The sequence below is a fragment of the Pseudonaja textilis genome, chromosome 2 (genome assembly GCF_049901715.1).
Source record: "Pseudonaja textilis isolate UNSWEBS1 chromosome 2, rPseTex1.2, whole genome shotgun sequence".
Lineage (NCBI taxonomy): Eukaryota > Metazoa > Chordata > Lepidosauria > Squamata > Elapidae > Pseudonaja > Pseudonaja textilis.
In genome coordinates this window covers 44336505-44355548 of record NC_141991.1, presented here as the reverse complement: position 1 = coordinate 44355548, position 19044 = coordinate 44336505, and the positions used below count along the sequence as shown (strand labels likewise).

The 19044-nt window shown below is 38.8% G+C and overlaps 2 protein-coding genes and 2 long non-coding RNA genes across 5 annotated transcripts in view; 2 read left to right on the top strand and 2 right to left on the bottom strand.

Moving 5' to 3' along the window:
* LOC113451736 (netrin-4-like) overlaps nt 1-3997 on the top strand; it is a 60360-nt gene extending 56363 nt beyond the window's left edge. Inside the window, exon 10 of one of the 2 annotated variants that reach the window (XM_087923763.1) lies at nt 2679-3997. In XM_087923763.1, the coding sequence (XP_087779889.1) occupies nt 2679-2722 (44 nt within the window). In that variant the 3' untranslated portion in view covers nt 2723-3997. Of the gene's footprint in view, nt 1-1882 lie in introns of both variants that reach the window. The other variant, XM_026723131.2, reaches the window with a different exon arrangement.
* The window catches only part of LOC148126838 (uncharacterized), a 185219-nt gene that overhangs the window by 124552 nt on the left and 41623 nt on the right, over nt 1-19044 (top strand). The window lies entirely within an intron of this gene.
* Nucleotides 1-19044, bottom strand: part of LOC148126839 (uncharacterized) — a 400892-nt gene that overhangs the window by 366269 nt on the left and 15579 nt on the right. The window lies entirely within an intron of this gene.
* On the bottom strand, nt 6577-19022 carry CHCHD4 (coiled-coil-helix-coiled-coil-helix domain containing 4). Its single transcript, XM_026723121.2, has 3 exons — nt 18529-19022; nt 14611-14709; nt 6577-7614 (listed from the first exon to the last, which is right to left on the bottom strand). Exons 1-3 carry the CDS (start codon nt 18548-18550, stop codon nt 7313-7315), a joined length of 423 nt encoding a protein of 140 aa, XP_026578906.1. The 5' UTR covers nt 18551-19022; the 3' UTR covers nt 6577-7312.

Here is a 19044-nt window from a genome sequence, read left to right as displayed (position 1 = left end):
TCAGCAGAAGTAGCCTGCAGTCCTGCACTCTAACCACTGCACCACTGCAGCTTACCAGGTTTGCTTAACAACAGTTTGCTGAAGTCAGGGTTCGTGCAATAAACTTAGTGAAACAAACCATGATGGCTACAATCATAGAACATAGAATAACACATAATAACAGTTGGAAGGGACCTTGGAGATGATTTAGTCCAATCACCTGCTCAAGCAGGAGATCCTATACCATTTCAGACCAATGGTTGTCCAATCTCTTCTTGAAAGGCTCCAATTATGGGACACCCACAACTTCTGAAGGTAAGCCATTCCACTGGTTGTTCTAATCGTTAGAAAATTTCTCCTTAATTCCAGGTTGCCTCTCTCCTTGATGAGTTTCTTGATCCATTGTTTCTTGTCTTGCCTTCTGGTGCTTTGGAAAACAGTTTGACCTCCTCATTTTTGGGTCAGCCCCTCAAATATTGGAACCCTGCTATCATGTCTCCCCTATTCCTTCTTTTCACTAAAGAGGACATACTTAGAACTGCTAAGCCCAAAACAACAGATCACATTATTTCTGTTAATCTGTATGGCCACTTCTACCCTCCATTTGGGGTCTGTATTTATTTATATCCATGTGGGTGAGTGGGTACAAGGGTTACAGATGGCATGGCTGTGAAGCAGAAGTATCCTCAATAGGTGGGTTTGTATATTTTCCGTTTTATGTAATTTTCATGGAAGTCACATAGGTACATTAAGCACAATGGAGACGTAGCTTATCTACAGCATTATATTTACTACTCCTTTAATAAAAAGTGCAGGTCTGACTTCTGAATTCTAGTGATATGTCAGCGAATTTCAGTAGCCTCATCGTTGATCTTTGGGGGCTTGGTATATGCAAAACAAGAATGGTTTTTTTGGGCTTGGGGTAGAATGACATGTGAACCCATCTGCTATGGTTTTTCAACTCCAGTTCACACTTTGCTATATTATATGCACTTCAACAATCATGGTATATTCAGTAAACTATTAGTTAATCCAATTATGCCTTAGCACAATGTGTCAACTAACACACTGTGAGCCACCATAAGACTGGATATTAATGTGGTATCTTGTGATACAGGAGCAAAGTTAGGGATTAATGTCTATGTTTGGAAACATTCTTCACAGCCTGATGCCTTTGGGTAAGATATATTTTAATACCTGCACATTGACTGAAGAATGACTCGTCATTCTGAAGGCTGTGGGTTATAAAAGTGCCTAAGAGACATGTGCATGGACTGATATGCAGATTGTGCTGTCTTCTTATTCTTTAATTCTTCACTGCATAGGCCTAATTATGTCTCCGGCATTTTGTTTCACACTTCTCTCCAAATGTTTGCTGGTCTTATTCTAGAGAACTAGTAATATTGCTTTTTCACAATTCAGTTGGCAGCTCTAATCATCCCTACAACCTATTGTATCATTTCAAATTGCATATCAAATTAATTCATTTGCATTCACTTTTTAAAATGTTTTCTCCAACCTAAAGCTACATGCTCCGTATTGGGCCACAAGTGTGCTTGAAAATAAAGTATTCAGTTTGACTCTTGAGAACTTCATGAACACGCCCAAGTATCATCTTGGCACCATGAAATCAATTTGCTATTACTATTTTCCAGGATTTTTAATTTCTCAGTCTATGTTAAGTACCAATCTTGCTACGCAAGCAAACTCATGAACTTTGTAATTAAGTAATTTGCATTTTAAGTCATCCGGAGCACCGTGTTCAGATGGAAAGAGAGGAGAGGAAAAATTAATGATCTTAATTAAAATTATCCCTGTAAAGTCTTCTGGGAAATCTTTGATTCTGTAATTTAATTAATATTGAGAATTGATTCTTACAATATGTAATCCTTTTTCAAACCAGGTATAGACTATTTAATAGCAGGACAAGAAGACGCACGGACGAACAGACTTCTTGTGAACATGAACAGTCTGGTGAAGCCCTGGAAAGCTCACTGGGGGAAGTTTGTTGCAGATATACTACGAACTGGATGCAGATAATTTATTTATTTTTCTCAAGTCAAGTCACAAATATGTACACATTAATAATATGTCAGTGAAAAGTCTAGTTAGCTCTCTAATGTTAATCGTTACTTTTATAATTAAGGAAAATTTAAAAGCAAACTGTCTTTCCTCCATTCCATTAAGTGCTTTCTGCAGGAATCTGTTGTTGTTGTTTTTCAAGACAACAATCTTCTCTCTCTTTCACATATTTGTAAAAAAAAAAAGACTGCTGAATTAACCTCATGTATCTAGGCTCACATAGAGCCTGGCATGTAGCTTACTTTAGGATTACAGTATCTATAGCTTTCAAATTTCATCAATACATATATTTGTAACTGAGGCCAAGATTATATTATGTCATTGATGAACAGTCATTACTAACAGAAAACTAGAGCTCCTGCACTATTTATTTTTCTGGAGCTGGGTTTTGTTTTTTTACAGTAACTATGAAGGAAGAGCAAAAATTTGTTGTTACAGGGCTACACAACATCATTCGTCACATGAGTCTTGCTTATATTTGAGAGGCCTGTTTAAAAAGCTGTTATTTTAAGGTACCTTTCGTAGCTTTTGGGTTCTATGTCTATGTTTTCTATTGAAATTTGCACTGGAATTGAGAAGGTATTGTAGATTTAAGTGTCTTTGTGTCTACTTCATAGAGAAGCAAACAGCAAAGTTATTGGAAATCTGGAAGGCAGCCTGAAAGGACTCAGAGCTGCAAGGATTCATTCTGGGAAGTGGAGGTCCCTGTTCCTTCTGTGGGTGTCCCCCTAAACTTCCTGACAACATTCATGGGAAAAGAAAATGGCTGGCAATCTACACATTAGAATAAAAATAGCTGGTGATCCAAAACTTGATTACCACCAGATTCCAAAGATTTATTTTCTATAGTGTTATTCCCACAATACTGTTCTGGGTTTCACCTGTTCTCACCAACAGCGTTTTTCTGTTTTGTCCCAAATTTAGCATCTGTTGCATCAAAACAAATGCAGAAAGACCACTGCTATGATGGACTTTAGGAGCCTACCAAGTTCTCTTAGGAGAACAATGAGGCAAGAACTCAAAGTTTGTATTCATCAGCAGAAATATTGGAATTTGCTTTTGGGGTTATCAGATTTACTACTGAATTGCATAGAAGACACACCAAATTGGTGATTTAAAGACCGATTGCCTCTTGAAACCCTCACATGGTCCTTTTTTTTTTTCCAAGTTAATATTTGATTTTCAATTTCCGTTGTGTTCATTTCACCTAAAATGCTTCATATTGCCACTTTGTAGCCTCAGTCACTTGCCCTTTTCATACTGTATGGGTGTTCAAGACATCTCAAAGAACAGATGCTTCTATTCATATTTATTATTTACTACTAGCCAAGATTCTTCTAACAAGCAGTGCTCCAGATGAACAGGTGGATACAGATAAACACCACTAACATTGCTGCCCTTTGCTCAGAGACTAGTCAGAAAAGTAGTCTGTGCTGCAGAAGGATGAGAGTGACTCCTCAGCTCCCTAGCAATAATTTGTACTTCATTGTTATATACTGTGCAAAACATAGTTGTGGTTTGAGACATTAGCTACCAATGCAGAGTAAAGAAGTCTTCTATTATAAGACAGCTGTTAAAACCCAGACATTTCCATATAACTTGTGCTGGAATATGACTAATGTAATTGTTTATACCATTTCTTGTTCTAGATTATGGAATTTCTTTTGAAAGGCACTAAAGTGTTTGCACTAAAAAAATAATCTCTCCTAAAATATGGGCAATAGGTTAAGGGAAGAAGCTTAATTTTGAATTTATAGTTAAATGTCTTTTACTTAAGCTTTGGCCAAGGCATTATAAATCTTACTGCCCTTTTAATGTATAATCTGTTATGCATGTCAGTTAATTTATGGATACAGGACTTTTATTTAGTTCATCACAGTTTCTATTAAAATGTTAAAATCATTTTGGACACACTGTATAAACTATGTTTATATTATATTGCCTGCATTTTTTCATATTTTGTCTGATGAGTTTTCTGTCAGATAAAGAGCTAGATGGTTTATTGCTAAACCCAAGGGATTTTATTTATATAAAACATAAGTTAGAAGCTCTGCGTTTATAGCTGCTTGTAAGTGAAAGGGCAATTCAAATATCCAAAATTTAAATGAAGAGACTAAAGAGGAAAAAATGGTAGAATGGGATATGAAGAAAAGTAACAGCAGCAGAAGTGGGAACCAGAGAATGGTGCTTGCTCCATTTTTACCAGCATTTTCAAATAATTGCATTTGGGCATGAAGTGTATGGATTGGGACTCCCAGGTCCAAATTTCTACCTACTCAGAGAATTCACTGAATCGGAACAACCTACTTCACAGAATTGTTCCAAGGATAAAACTGGGGTAGACTCATGTGCGCTAATTTGAATGCCAAAGGAAAACAAAATATGCAATTAGGCACAGGAAATGGAAACAAAAGCATGACAAGACTAAGCTTATCATCTTGAGATGCAGTTGAGGTGTATCTCATTCAGATAAGCACTAGTGATGTTAACGTGGTGAAAATGACTTTCTACAAAAAGGCAAGCTAAAAATGACGGAATCGCTTGAATTTCAGTCCTATTGCTTGCAAAAAGAATGTATGGCTTATTTGCTGCAGTGATTTCAAATGAACTCACCTTAAAGAAATTTAGCCCGCTACAATATTCAAACGCAGACCTAGTAGTGATGCCTTTTGGATGCTAAGGTGGCCCTGTAAGAATTCTATGGTGAATAGACGCATCTTAAGAGTCCTGTTGTAATGGCTGACAGCATTACCCAAAAGCAGTTTCCAATAGCATTCGTGCCAGGGATGTCTTATTAACCAGATGCTACAAAATTGATTATATAATAAATCTTTAAACACGATGAGGAGGCACCAGCTTCTGATAACCAACCACTGATTTTCTTTTGACCTGGCCTGGTTAAAGTCCTATTCACAAATGCACTCCATCTGATTCCTCAGGACCTGTTCTCCATGGGTAGCTGTTTCACTGACACTATATGCAGGCCTAAGAAGTTTTCTTGACACTTTTTCTGAAAGAGTCAAACTGGTACTTGCATTTTACTTCAGTAAATGAAAAATGTATGTATGTAAAAAAAATGTCACATATATTCTGATCCTGTCAAGACATAAAAACAGAGCATGAGTTAATCAAAGTGAGCAGATGGATGGATGGGGTTTATAGTACTGTGTGCTTCTATTCAAAGATAGAGGGATCCATGAGAAAACAAATTTTATTCTACAATATCTTTGTTTTTAACAAAACCTTGTTGACCCCACATTTATTAAATGTCCCTTAAGTTCAAGTACCCACATTTTGGCAGGTGCAGGACATCAGACCTAAGAAAATCAGCAAAATCACCTCTTTCCTTTCCACCCACACTCCTATCTAGTTGATCAAGCCTTTGCTTGAATGGAAGGATTATAATCTCAAAGATTTACATGTTTATCACACTCCTGCAATATTTTGTATAAAATCTACTTTAAATATGACTCAATCACCATGGCTACATGGGATATGTACATTGAAAACCTCAGGGTTAAGTTAAATGATTGGATAGGTTGGCTTAACACAAAGAACATCTACCAGTATCCCTTGATGATTCCAGAGCCACTTTGACCCGGAATTCAGATCACAGGATGCCAGAATTCTCCTCAGATGAGAAGGCTCCAAGTAGTCCTTGTTCAAAGACCCTAACTGAGAAAGGATTTTTCACTGCTAAGCAAAATGGCTGTTAGGTGGAATATCACATGACCATACTGCTTAACAATGGCAGTTCCGGCAGTCTAATCCTAACCCAGTTGCAGTCATTAGACAAGGACCACAAACTTCTACTCTGTGCAAACTGTCATCTCCAGCAGAAGCCTGACAAGCTCCCTTTGGCAGATGAGCTCTGCCACTGCTGCACTTGCCTCTGGTTCAACTCCCTCTACTTGTCTATCTACCTCTCCCTCTCTGCCCAGTTTTTGGATGACTTGTACCTTGCTGCCCCCAGCTGACCTTCACCATCTTTTCCTCCTGGAAGCCATGTCCTGGGTGAGGGCGCAGACCCGGGATGTGCATAGCAGATCCTCACCTGTTGAAGGGAACATGCCAAGCGTGGGGAAGAAGCAGCAGGATAGAGCTGGGCACAGAGACCATGAGAGGCGAGGGAGCAGTGCGGATGGCTTGCTCAGCACTGACAGTTGTTACCTTGTCCAGGGAAGAAGACAGCAAATGTCATTTGGGGGGTAGCAGGAGCAGACAGTAAAGTACAGGGTGGCCAAAAGGGCAGAGATAAGTAGAGATAAGTGGGTGGGGGGACTTGAAGTGCATAGTCTGGCCATAAATGTGGGCTAGTTATCAAATGCCCTATTTTGATCATGTGACCATGTGGTGGTGCTGTAGCCTCAATTTTAAAGACTGATCGTAACTATAAATGGTCGCTGAATGATTGGTCATTAAGTGAGGACTGCCTGTTTGCCCATGTTGAACAAATCAAGGTAGCCTGTCACAGGGAAGAGTCATTAGCATTAACAAAAGACACAGGGGCCTGTGTAAGGTAAAAGGAATTCACTTTTAATATATAGTCAAATCACAATACCTATGCAGAGGTTTGTTACACCAGGTAACATTGCAAGTCTATTAGGATCAGCAACCTGCTGGGAGAGGGGTTTGAACAAAGGAAACCCCTCAAAACAGGAATTGTTAGGAACGCTAAGAATGTTCCTAAATGTGACCAATGTTTTTTCTCTAACTGCTCAGTAACGGCTAGGCCTGATCAACATTTATTTTAAAATGGAAAATCAATATACTAGCATTAATTTTCTATTATTAGAAATTAATTATACATGCAAACTTCCTGTGCCATCAAGCACATAAGGCTGACTTACAGAAAATTTTACCCAGATTTCTGAATCTTTCTGGTTGTTCTGAGAAATTTGTATTAATTTTCATCATATAAAACCTTGAAGATATTTTGCTTTCCCAAAACAGCATTAACCACCTCTGTTCTTCAAGCCAACCTATAGACTGAACATAACTGGAGAAGAAAAGTAATAAAGCACTGGTGGTGTCTACATTTCTTCTATACTGACTCTACTGCAACATTTCTGTGTTAAAACCATAGGGCTAAAGCTGTTTCTTCACAGTGAGTGAGTTCACATGATACAGTGTACAGAAGTGTATTCCTTGCGGGATCAGTGGGGCGGAAGGAAAGAAAGGAGAGAAGATCCTCTGCTTGTCTAAATGTCTCTGAATATGGAAAGGAGACCATAGCCTCCGTGCTCATTCATTAGCTAGACCCATCCTTTTCTTTGCCCGCTGAAGGAGTAGCTTCTAAATCTTTGCTTTGATTATCTTCTTCTTTATCATCATCATCATCATCATCATTTTCTTGAGGATAAAGATCCGGGTATTTCTGCATGCATTCTTGCATTGCGCGAAACTGGTCCACACAATCTGATCCCTTAATTTCTTCCTTGCTATAATGAAAGCAGGAAAAAGCTGACTTGAATTGTTCCCCACAAGGACCACTAGCCATTCCACCAAGGCATGGACAATTCCAGTTGATATCTCCATTAGGCAATATCAAACCTTAAGAAGAAGAGGGGGAAAAAGGTAGTCAATTACAAAACTATTTTATATTGGGACTGACATAATGGCTGGGTTCATGCACAGCACAACATTGATTCTTTAACTATATTCAGAGTCAAAGTTTAGTCAATACAGTTAAGTCAAGCCAAAAATTAATTACAGTGGCTGAATTGAAATGTTTATTAATTTCAGTTTTTATAAGCTACTGTTCTCTGCAGACATGCTTATCATACCCTGAACCAAACAAATTACATTTTACTGAGCATTATGAGTGATCTAAATCATTAAGATTCATAGTCTATAGCAGCCTAAGTAATAAATTCTATATCAACGTATTTAGTGATTAACATATTTTCGATCTTCCTAAAAAACCTTAGTGGTGACATAGGAAAACAAAAGATAAGAGCAACTTTGTTTTTAAGTGTATGGCAAGAAAAGAAAAGGAAAGAAAAGAAGAAAATGAGGAAAGGAAAGAGAAAAGACATCTGTTTAATTCATAGAAATGTTTGCACATATCATATTTGTATAAAAACAATAGTTCTTCACTTTATGCATAAACTCAGATATTTTACTGCCACACACCCCTTGGCAATCGGTATGCTGTAAAGAAGATATTAAAAGTTTTTTTAAAATTATCCATTTTGTTATATCTGTTATGTAAAAACATTGTTTCAAAACAATCCATTCTGATTGTTTATTTGAACCTGGAATTGGTTAATAGTATATCTATGTAGATTCTCCATCGTCCAGGTCATAGTTGTTCCAAAGGCGTTTTTCTTTTTCCTTGAAAACATTTTGATTCTCATCCAAGAAGCTTCTTCAGTTTTAACTCACTGGAGAGGAGGGGAAAGGGAAGGATTTAACTGGTGTGTACCCTTCTTGGGACTGTTAATTGTGAGAAGATTCCACACTTTTCTTGCATTCGGATTGAGGTGACTCTGGGGATACAGATAACCCTCCAAGTGGCTCAGTGATACTCAGAGAGCTAATGACCCTCCAAGTACTAACAACCAGACGACTGCAAAGAATATAAATCCTTCCATTCCATTAGAACTGAAGAAACTTCTTGGATGAGAAGCAAAACATTTTTAAAGAAAAGAAAGTCCAGTTGCCTTTTGGACAAGCATCTTTGGGAGATTAATAATATACAGTATATAATATACAAGCTAGCTTTGTAAACCATAATTTGAAATTGGCTTATTTTCAAAATAAGGATACATGATGTCATACATCATGATCATTATCATGTTCAGGTGCAGACATAGGGACACAGCAAGAGCTTTTTGTTTCCTTTTGTGGCAGTACCAAAAAGGGAAGGGGAACATGAACGAACATGAAGCTCATTCAGAAAACACAACTCTCCAGTTTAGCATTAGGGGGAAGGAGCAGTCAACTCTTGGTTTAATGGCAAAATAGAAAAAACTGGTTGGTTATGTCAGGGAAACTACTGCATATAACCTGAGTTGGTTCTTTTTTTTTTTCTCCCCAGGGTTGCCAATATATCACAGACAAACTATAGAAGCAGACAAGTGGCACTTATTATCCTTTTTTTTATAGTGCTTGAAAAATATAAACCAAACCTTATTATTTGTTTATTATATCTGCTGTTATTGGCAAGCTTTTTGTGTACTTTATGCATATGCAGAATGGCAGATGGATTTTTGCACATGATATGCAAAAAGCATTTTTTTGCAGTTTTGTTGTCCATGCTATCCATTTTTTTTTGCTGTTTTGTTATCCATTCTTTTGTTTGGCTACAAAATAATTCCCATGAATAGCAAGGGCTGCCTGTGACACACATATTTTAAAGGATTCAGTATTATGGAGCCACAGATTTCTACCAATATATCATCCTGCTTGTGTCTATGCTTTTGAAAGAATTGGGGGATCTTAATATAAAGATTTAAATTATTAGATCTTATCTAATTTGTTACCAAAAAGGTACTATCTCACATTAGATATTAATTATCCACTAAGACTGATTATGCTGAATGATTTATTAATTATTGAATACTCATTTGATTTTAATAATGATTTTGAAGTGCTAAATTTACACAAAACTTACAGTACTAACCTAACATTACTTCAAAAAGTTTATTCAATTTAATACAGCTTGTAAATTACTTTTCTTTTTGCTCCTTTATTTCTTTTTCTGTTTTCATTGTACTTTCAATTGTCTGTTAACTTAAATAAACTATTTTCCATATTAAATATTAAGATTACATGAAGGTAATAGCAACATTTTCCAAGTAATATTTGTATATTAACATATACGAAAGGAAAAATATTTCTTTCTTTCAGTAAGTAGTTTTGTTCATTTTTGTAGTTTGTTTTAAAAGTTTTAACTTAGTTTGTTCTAGTATGATAAAAAGAAAACTTATATGAACAAAAGTTCAGTCCATTATAAAACCCATCACTCCTAACCTCTAATTTTTGTACAGATTTTTTCTAATTGACATATTTTATAGGTATGACCATTGAAGAGGCACATCACAACTATAGGAAAAATAATTACTAGTTTTGGCTTGCTGAGTGAGCTTCACATTGGTATGTTAAGTTAGTTTTTCATAGAGTACAAACCAAAGCATTCCTCAGCTACCATTTCAACAAGTCAAATGGTAACAAACATAAAATCTACTTGGTTCTCTAATGTAGTAAGGGGTGGGGGAGGACACCCAGATGGTTCAGAAGAGCAATGATGCCCCAGGAAAGCTGAAAATGGGTTCTTATAGTCACTTGTGACACACAGCTGCAAGTAGATTTATAGGATTAATTTGGTTTCCATTTCTATAAAGTCAATTGGCACTTCTATTTGGAAACAAGGAATTGCTTCTTTAAAAAATTGCATTCAGCTTTTCATGTTGTTTTTCCTCTGGACAGACCTGCTTTTCACAAAGGCGAATAGAAGGGTTGGGAGGGAAGTTTCATTCATTCTTTGTGTTTATATGTGTATTCATGGCCAATAAGCAATTTTACTTCAAACCTTTAGAAGCTGTGGCAGGAGTCACAAAGCAGAGATCATTTCTATCCATTCTAAATGCTCAGTCCTGGCTCCTGGCCAGCAACACAGCCTGTCTGAAATTAGAAAAGCTGAAAGATGGATTTCTGCACATCCTTTGGCTATAATATACAGATGGCACTTAAGGTCTAAGAGCTGGGGGAAAGGGACTAGCAATTTCTTTTCATCTCAAGAAGGGTGCAAGGTTAACTTCAATCACGTCAAGGCTGAAAGTCATTTTCAGTGTCTTGCTCTGAAGTATATTGGCTAGCATGCTCTAAGAATGGCTGCTTCCAATTATATAACTAAAATTATGCTTCTGACTAAACATCTTCGCTAGTATCTTATATCATTTTATTGTATCTTCCTGACGTAGCAGCCCTTGCAATAACCTCATTTAGTAGGCAGCACTTAAACATACTGTTTCATGTGATAATATTAATGATTCAGAAATAAGAGCTCAGGATGAGAAATAACAAAACACAAAAATAATGAAAGCATGAAAGAAATTTACAAACACAGGAAATAAAATTGAGTGGTATAATAAAAACAATTATTGAAAAGTTTTATATTCTGCTGCAAAATATGCCACAGCTTACACATGCACAAAATAGGAAATGTATTTTATTAAGAATTCCAAACAAAACAGTCCCACTTTAAATATTGTCTGTCTGAGCAGACTCCACTGTCTTCTGTCAAAACAAAATTTGAAGTGTTTTGTTCTCACATTAAAGCAAAATTCCTGGAACATGACTATGTTTTATTTCAACCCTGAAACACTCAAACACCGAAACTGGAACATCCCATTTTAAGTTTGTTTTTTTAGCTGCAAAACTCTCAAAACACAATCACCCAAATCTTTGTCTAGGACCAAAATAAAACGGAGTCCTTTGTTTCAACCTCAAAATGAAAGTCTCGGTGCATATCTTTTTTTTCATTCAAAATGGCCATTTTGGGCTCAAAATGTTTTGCTCATCTTTCTTACAACATCTCCTTTTTATGCCTGTCAAGGTGCTAAGCATGAGTTGGATTAAATGCATTATAAATGCCTTGTTATTACAGAAAAAATGACTTTTTCACTATCCTAATATTGTTTGTATAAAACTTAGATTAGCTATGTCCCGAAAAGGCATAGGAGTCATTAAGGAAGAACTACCTGTATTGCTTTAAACTATCCCTGGAGGGTTCCATGAGAGGGCTGGCTACCTGAGAGATGGCTTGTGAAATCCCCTCTTCTCAAGCCCTTAACTGGTTTTTTACCTGCTTTTATATTGCTTTTTAGCTGTTTTCAGCTGTCAAATACACTGTGTTTGTCAGGTGGAAAGCTGATAGCCCAGGTTCAAGATCTGAGCACAGCATACTTGCCCCAGCTTCTGCCCGTCTAGCAGTTTGAAAGCATGCAAATGCAAGTAGATAAAGTAGTATCACTTCAGTGGGAAGCTAATAGCATTCCATGTGCTTCTGCATATAGTCATGTTGGCCCAGGGGTGAGATTCAAATTTTTAACAACTGGTTCTGTGGGTGTGGCTTAGTTGGTGGGCATGGCTTGGTGGTCATGTGACTGGGTGGACATGGCTTGGTGGTCATGTTATATTGGCTGGGCCTGGCCAACTCAACATCACTCACATTGAGGCATGCATCTCCTCGCCTGGCCTCTCATGACTGTGGGGATGCTGCAACAGTCCTAAGTGTGAAAAATGGTCATAAGTCACTTTTTTCAGTGCCATTGTAAGTTTGAATGGTCACTCCACACAAGCAAAGTACCAGCAAAGGAGGGGAAAAAAACTTCAGAGAAGTTCCTGAGATAGGAAGTCTAGTCCTGCCAAGAATGTAATAAGGGTTAACGGAGAGGCAGTTTTTGTAAGCAACACCAGAATGTTTCCTTCCTGCTTTCCTTACAGGATTAGGCCAGTAATTTCTTCTAACAGCCGGTTCTCTGAACTGCTTAGAATGTTAACAACCAGTTCTAGTGAATAGGTGCGAACTGGTAGAATCCCATCCCTGTGTTGGCCCCATGACCATGGAAGTGTATTTGGACAACTGTGGCTCTCTCTCGGCTAAGAAGCAAGAGATGAGCACTGCCCCCTAGGAGCTACATAGCTTCAGAGATATAGTCAAGGAAAAACTGGTGTTCAGTATTAATTCAAATGAATCCAGTGTTTTTCTATGAAATACTTTCTAGGCTTTTAAAGTTTGAAATATCTGATTTAATTCAGGGGCTTGATTCTATTTACAAAAGCAAAGAATGTTATATAATCCTTTTCAATAATGTATACCCTTCATTATATCTATTTATAAGTTTAATATATAAGGTGCTTAGCTCTGGACAATACATAAAACAGTGTCCATTACCAGCCAAATCCATGTGACTGAAGTATATGCTAGGAAATAAGGCTCAAACAGGATCTTACCTAGAATACAGCCAACATAGCTATGTTTGAACTCTTAAGAGTGAGAAAATGTTGCCCTCTAGCGATAAGACTGAAATACAGATTTCTCACTAACATTTTCAAATATTACTTGTGTGCCACCCGACTATGAATGAACTCAATTCAAAAATGACTTTTGCACATTAGATTGTAGGAAATATGTCAATCATATAGAAACACATGTTAAATATAACTAATTAAAAACAGTAAATGTATTTCTTAATTGATAAAAAAATCTGTTTTTGTTTTTCTTTGAAAATGCAAAATGACAATCTGCATGTTTTTTTAATACTGCTATACAGAGGCTCTCCAACTTTGTCATAATGAATATTCTCCATACATTATAAGTGTCTACTTCTATCTTATTCCAGGTTAATGAGGATGAGATGTATTTTATACCTCTAGATTCACCCACAATCAGAACTCCTTTTTTGAATAAAATGTAAATAAATTGGAACAAATGGTAATAGTCTTAGCACACAAGGTATGTAAGTGAAAACTCATTCTCATGAAATGGAAACATAGGTTACTATTATACCTCAATAGGCTGCAAGTCATTTTGTTGCAAATTATGCTTTCTCAAGCATAATTAAGGAAAACTGCTATATACTCAGTATCATCCACACAATTTGCATATACAGTAGAACCTCTGGTCGCGAATGCTTCTGTTCACGACCAACATTTTTTACCTCTGGTCGCAAATAGGTACTTGAGTGGCAACCAAACACAGCTGCGGTGACTTGCCCTTCCACGTTGCACCTTTTTTTTTACGTGCATGCACTTCCAGTGACAACCAAATTCTCAGAACAGGTTACGGTCGTCACCTGAGGTTCTATTGTATTCATATCAAACATGGAAGAGTTAAAATACCAAAGAGATTACTCTGTATAGCCAAGAGTTATTTAGATTATGTCTTTGTTTCAAAAGATGATTTAAATGATTGCCTGCTATTTTTTACAATGAGATGTGCAATACATGTAGTCTTTGAATTATAACTGTTTGAAATGACAATGGTATTGAACAAAGGGACTTACAGCTGGTATTATATTCAGCTATTACAGTAGCCCTGTGGTCACGTGAATACAATTCAAGGGCCTGGCAAAAAGATCCCACTTATGACTAGATGCAGTATCCTGCAGTCACATAATCATCTGTGACCTTTCCTGCTGGCTTTCCCAAGCCAAACCAATGGATAACTGTCACTTCTACAGGCCTTCCTTTGCGCGCCCTCTTTCCTTCGCACGAACTCCCACATCTATTTTCCTTGGCCTCCTTGTGATCCTTCACACACACTACAACTTTCTTTGTCCTGCAATGGCACCTATGTACTCTGTGCTCTTTCCCTGGCCTCCTTGTGATCACACACATGTATCATGGTTCCTTTTTCCTTGGCTTCCCTGTGACTGTAAACATACATACATGTATCCTGCGCCCTTTCTGCTTTACCTCACTGTGTCCACACATACACAAGGAGGACTGCCTGGATTATCATCACTAAGCAATGCAGTCAAATGCAAATCTCAACATTATTCAATGAGACACAAAACACGTTATTTACATTCCACTGACCATGATCTTCATAAGGATCATTGGGATCATCTGCCACCAATTCAGCATTGCTTGGAGTTTCATGGTCTTCTTTGGTCACAAATATAATTCTGTCCTTTCCTAAAAATTGGGTGGTGGGGGAGGAGGAGGAAAGCATACACAATATTAGAAGAGCAGGTAAATGTATGATCTACCATAAGCTTCTGAACAAGTTCATTAGCAGATGACACTGGGCCCTGGAGATACGTCAATGTAAGCCGTGTATATCTTGACATTAAATTAAATTAACATCTACTCCAGTTTATTGATTGTATTATTTAGTTTACTCCCCAGAGAAAAAAAATAGAAAGATGGCAAAGAATCATGCTAAGTTTAATTTTCTTTCCTGCATATGTTTACTTTGTCGGATAATTGTCAGTATATACTCTCAGCCTTTATCTAAGATGGTACCACTTCCTACCAGACTTGGATCTGAGTTGAGTATGCCCAGCACTTAGTATCCTTTCCTATATAAGGTTCTATTGGGAATACTTTTTAAATTTCACCCTTTATTTGAATAGTTCTACATGTTACAGTATCTCTTTTGCCATCAAGTACCTTACAAGACTTGATAAATATATAATATGATAAATATATTATTTATATAAATATAAATAAGAAAATAAATGACAACTAAAATGATCTTTTTTGTTCTTATTATTTTTAAATAAGGAGCATGTTTATAGGTAGTCCTCAGGTTATAATAGCAATTTGGGATTGGGATTACTATCACTAAGAAATACAATCAAGAGTGATATCATATGACCACATCACTTAACGACAGCAATTCCAGAAGCCTGTTGCCATTGTATCCTCAGAATTGTGCAGGCACTTCAGTGAGAAGAATCACAGGGGGTATGTAGATGTCACGGCAGGGGAAGGGGTGCCGCAAGTAAGGGTGGGCTGGCGGGGTGTGGGGGTGGGCTCTAGGAATACAGGCAGGGGCTAAACAGGTGCTAGGAATGCAGATGGGCTGGTAAGGGCTGCAGGAAGGCCGGAGGGGATGGCAGAGTAATGCTAGGAAGCATGGACATGCTGGTGCACACAAATGGGGGAAGGGGTTGTCATACTCCATGGTAGAGCTCTACAGGAGAAACATAAGTTGCAGGAGCAATTATGGGAATGGTTTGTGACTCTGTCGGTCTCCCCATTGATTTTGCTTGTGAGAAACTGGCAGGGAAGGTCACAAATGTCAATGATATAGCTGCAACTAGTATACGTGGGAGGAAGTACACCAGTAATTGCCAAGAGCAAATGCTAAATGAGAGGTTGTACTCTAAGGATTATCTTTAGGGTGAGAATGATCTACCTCAAAGAGATGTGTGTTGTTGCCAATTTCCCTAGTTGCACATCCTGAGGCAGGAGATTGCACTATAGAAGTTATTTCCCAAGTGTCATTTAGATTTTTTTTTTATTTGCAGATAAGGTGCACAGACTGTGAAAGCCATCTCTTTCTCACACACATGCTAGGGTTGGTGGGAGGAAAGAAGATGGTGCCACCACCAAAAGGAGGCAGGAAGACAATGCCAGGACCTGCAGAGCCAGATGATTTCTAGGAGATGATGATTCAGATCCAACTTCACAATCTTGCTGCTGCAGGAATGTACTAATGAAGCACCTACATTCATTTTTCTTCTGGCCAGAAAATTGATATATCAGTAATTCAGACTGGAGTAGCAGTCAGTCACTCAGACTGGAATAGCAATATTAATAGCAGTTAGGCTTATATATGGCTTCACAGTGCTTTACAGTTCTCTCTAAGCGATTTATAGAGTCAGCCTCATTTTACCCACCCTGGAAGGATGTAAGGCTGAGTCAACCTTAGCCTGGTGAGATTTGAACTGCCAAATTGCAGGCAGCTTGCAGTCATCAGAATTAGCCTGCGGAACTTCATTCTAACCACTGCGCAACTCCGGAATGGTTAGTTTTATCCACCTATAGAATCCTTCCCAAAGACCTGGGATAGGTAGGTGTTCTTTCTCCAATGATGTAAAAGGGTATCCTCACAGGATGTGGATTATTTATTAATATTACAGGTAGTCCTCAATTTACGACCACAATTGAGCTCAAAATTTCAGTTGTTAAATGAGATATTTGTTAAGTGAATTTTGCCCCATTTTACGATCTTTATCAGTTGTTAAATGAATCACTGCAGTTGTTGAATTAGTAACATGATTGTTAAATGAATCTGGCTGCCCCATTGACTTTGCTTGTCAGAAGGTTGCAAAAGGTGATCACATGATCTTGGGACACTGCAACCATCATAAACATGAGCCAGTTGCCAAGCATCTGAATTTTTGATCATGTGATCATGGCAGGGGCGGGATTCAACTAGTGTTACTACTGGTTCGGTAACTACATTTGCGTGCGCATGCACACATGTGTAAAACAACCTTAGGCTGTGCCACCCGGACGGCGGAAAAGCACTGTGCACAGGTGCGCAGCATTCGAAAAGCCTCTTTTTCCCTGCTTTTTCAACCTCAGCTGTGCCATGCAAAGCAGTTGAGGTTGAAAAAGCAGGAAATAAAGGACAGGTAATATCCTGGATGGGTGGGTGGGCCAAACAGCAGCAAACACAGAATGGGTTCAGTGTCTGCTGCTCTTCAGAGCTACCAGTTCTTTAGAACCGGGCAGAACTGGTAGCATTCTACCCCTGGATCATGGGGACGTTGCAAAAGTCATAACTGTGAAAAATGGTCATAAGTCACTTTTTTCAGTGCCATTGTAACTTTGAACGGTCACTAAAGTCAAGGACACATTTTATCTATCTGGGGCAATTCAAGGTGGTGATAATATATATTGGTAGACATAGACTTTCAACAGTTCATTTAATGACTGTTCACAGTTACAACAGCACTGAAAAAAGTGACTTATAACTTTTTCATACTTACGAGCATTGTACTCCCCATGATCACGGGGTCAAAATTGAGACACATGGCAACTGACAATTATAATGTTCATGCGATCAGCTTTTATGATAAGTTTCTGATAAGCAAAGTCCATGGGGAATCCAGATTCAGTTAACAATCGTGTTACTAATTTAACAATTGCAGGGATTCATTTAACAACTGTGGCAAGAAAAGTTGTAAAGGGGACCAAAATTCACTTAACAAATGTTTCACTTAGCAACTGAAATTTGGGTCATAAGTTGAGGACTACCTGTAATATAGGTAATACAGGTAGTCCTCAGCTTGCGATCACAATTGAGCCCAACATTTCGGTGGTTGAATGAGACATTTGTTAAGTGAATGACCTTTCTTGCCTGAGTTCTTAAGTGAATCACTGCAGTTGATCAGTTAGCAACCAAGTGAATCTGGCTTCCCCATCCACTTTCCTTGTCAGAAGGTCGCAAAACAGGACCGCGTGACTTCAGGAGACAGTGACGGTCATAAATATGAACTTGTTGCCAAGCCTCTGAATTTTGATCGCAGGATCAGGGGGATGCTGGAAAGGTAGTTCACTGTGGGAAAAAGAGTCACAAGTCACTTGTTTTCAGTGCTGTTGTAACTTGGTCACTTTAACGAACCGTTGTAAGTCGTGGACTACCTGTAATACTTTTCCCTCCTCCTATTCCCCCCGTTAACAACAACCCTGTGAGGTGGGTTGGGCTAACAGATAATCAGAGTTGGAAGGGACCTTATAGGTCATCTAGTCCAACACCCACCTCCCCCCCAAAAAAAGCGGGAGACCCTACACCATTTCTGAGAGAGAATGACCGGCTCAAAGTCACCCAGCCGTCTCTCATGCCAGCCTCCACGCTCCTTTCGCCCGGCCCACCGTTCCTATTGGGCTCTCTAAAGATCCAGCTGGGGCATAGACCCGTTTGCCGGCTCTGCTCGGCTGCGCCCAGGAGCCCGACCGACCGTTCCCCACCTCCCCTTCCTCCCGCGTCCCCGGTACCTTCTTGCCTGCAGTAGGACATATCTGGGCCGAGCTGGGAGCGACTCCGAAGTGACCCACGGAACGACCCGCTTAATCCGTCGCGGCTGCCCGGCTGCAGCCTAGCTAAACGCGCTCCTCTCTCCTCCACACGCGCTCGCAAGTCCCCCTCGCGGCAACCTCTAGACCGATAGGAGAAAGGACCCAAAAGAGAAGCCCTGAAGCCGCCTGAGCGCTTCTCTCCTCCCCGCCCGGCTGTTCACATCCGCAGAAGAACCCACGAATCGGGAGGCCTACGCGACAGCTTAGAGCGCGCTTTTTTCTTCTTCTCCTGAGTGGCCCGAAGTAGAATTGGGGAGGCGGGGAGAGAGAAAACAAACGGGGAACACCGGCTAAGAGCCGTTATTCATAACGGACTACATGTTCCAAGAGGCTGTGCGGAAGAAACGGTCCTTCCGCCGTTTTCCCGACAGGCTTTGCGACCTTGACTGGTTCTCAGTTTCGCGTCTCCTTCCCGCCTAGAAAGTTCAATGATAT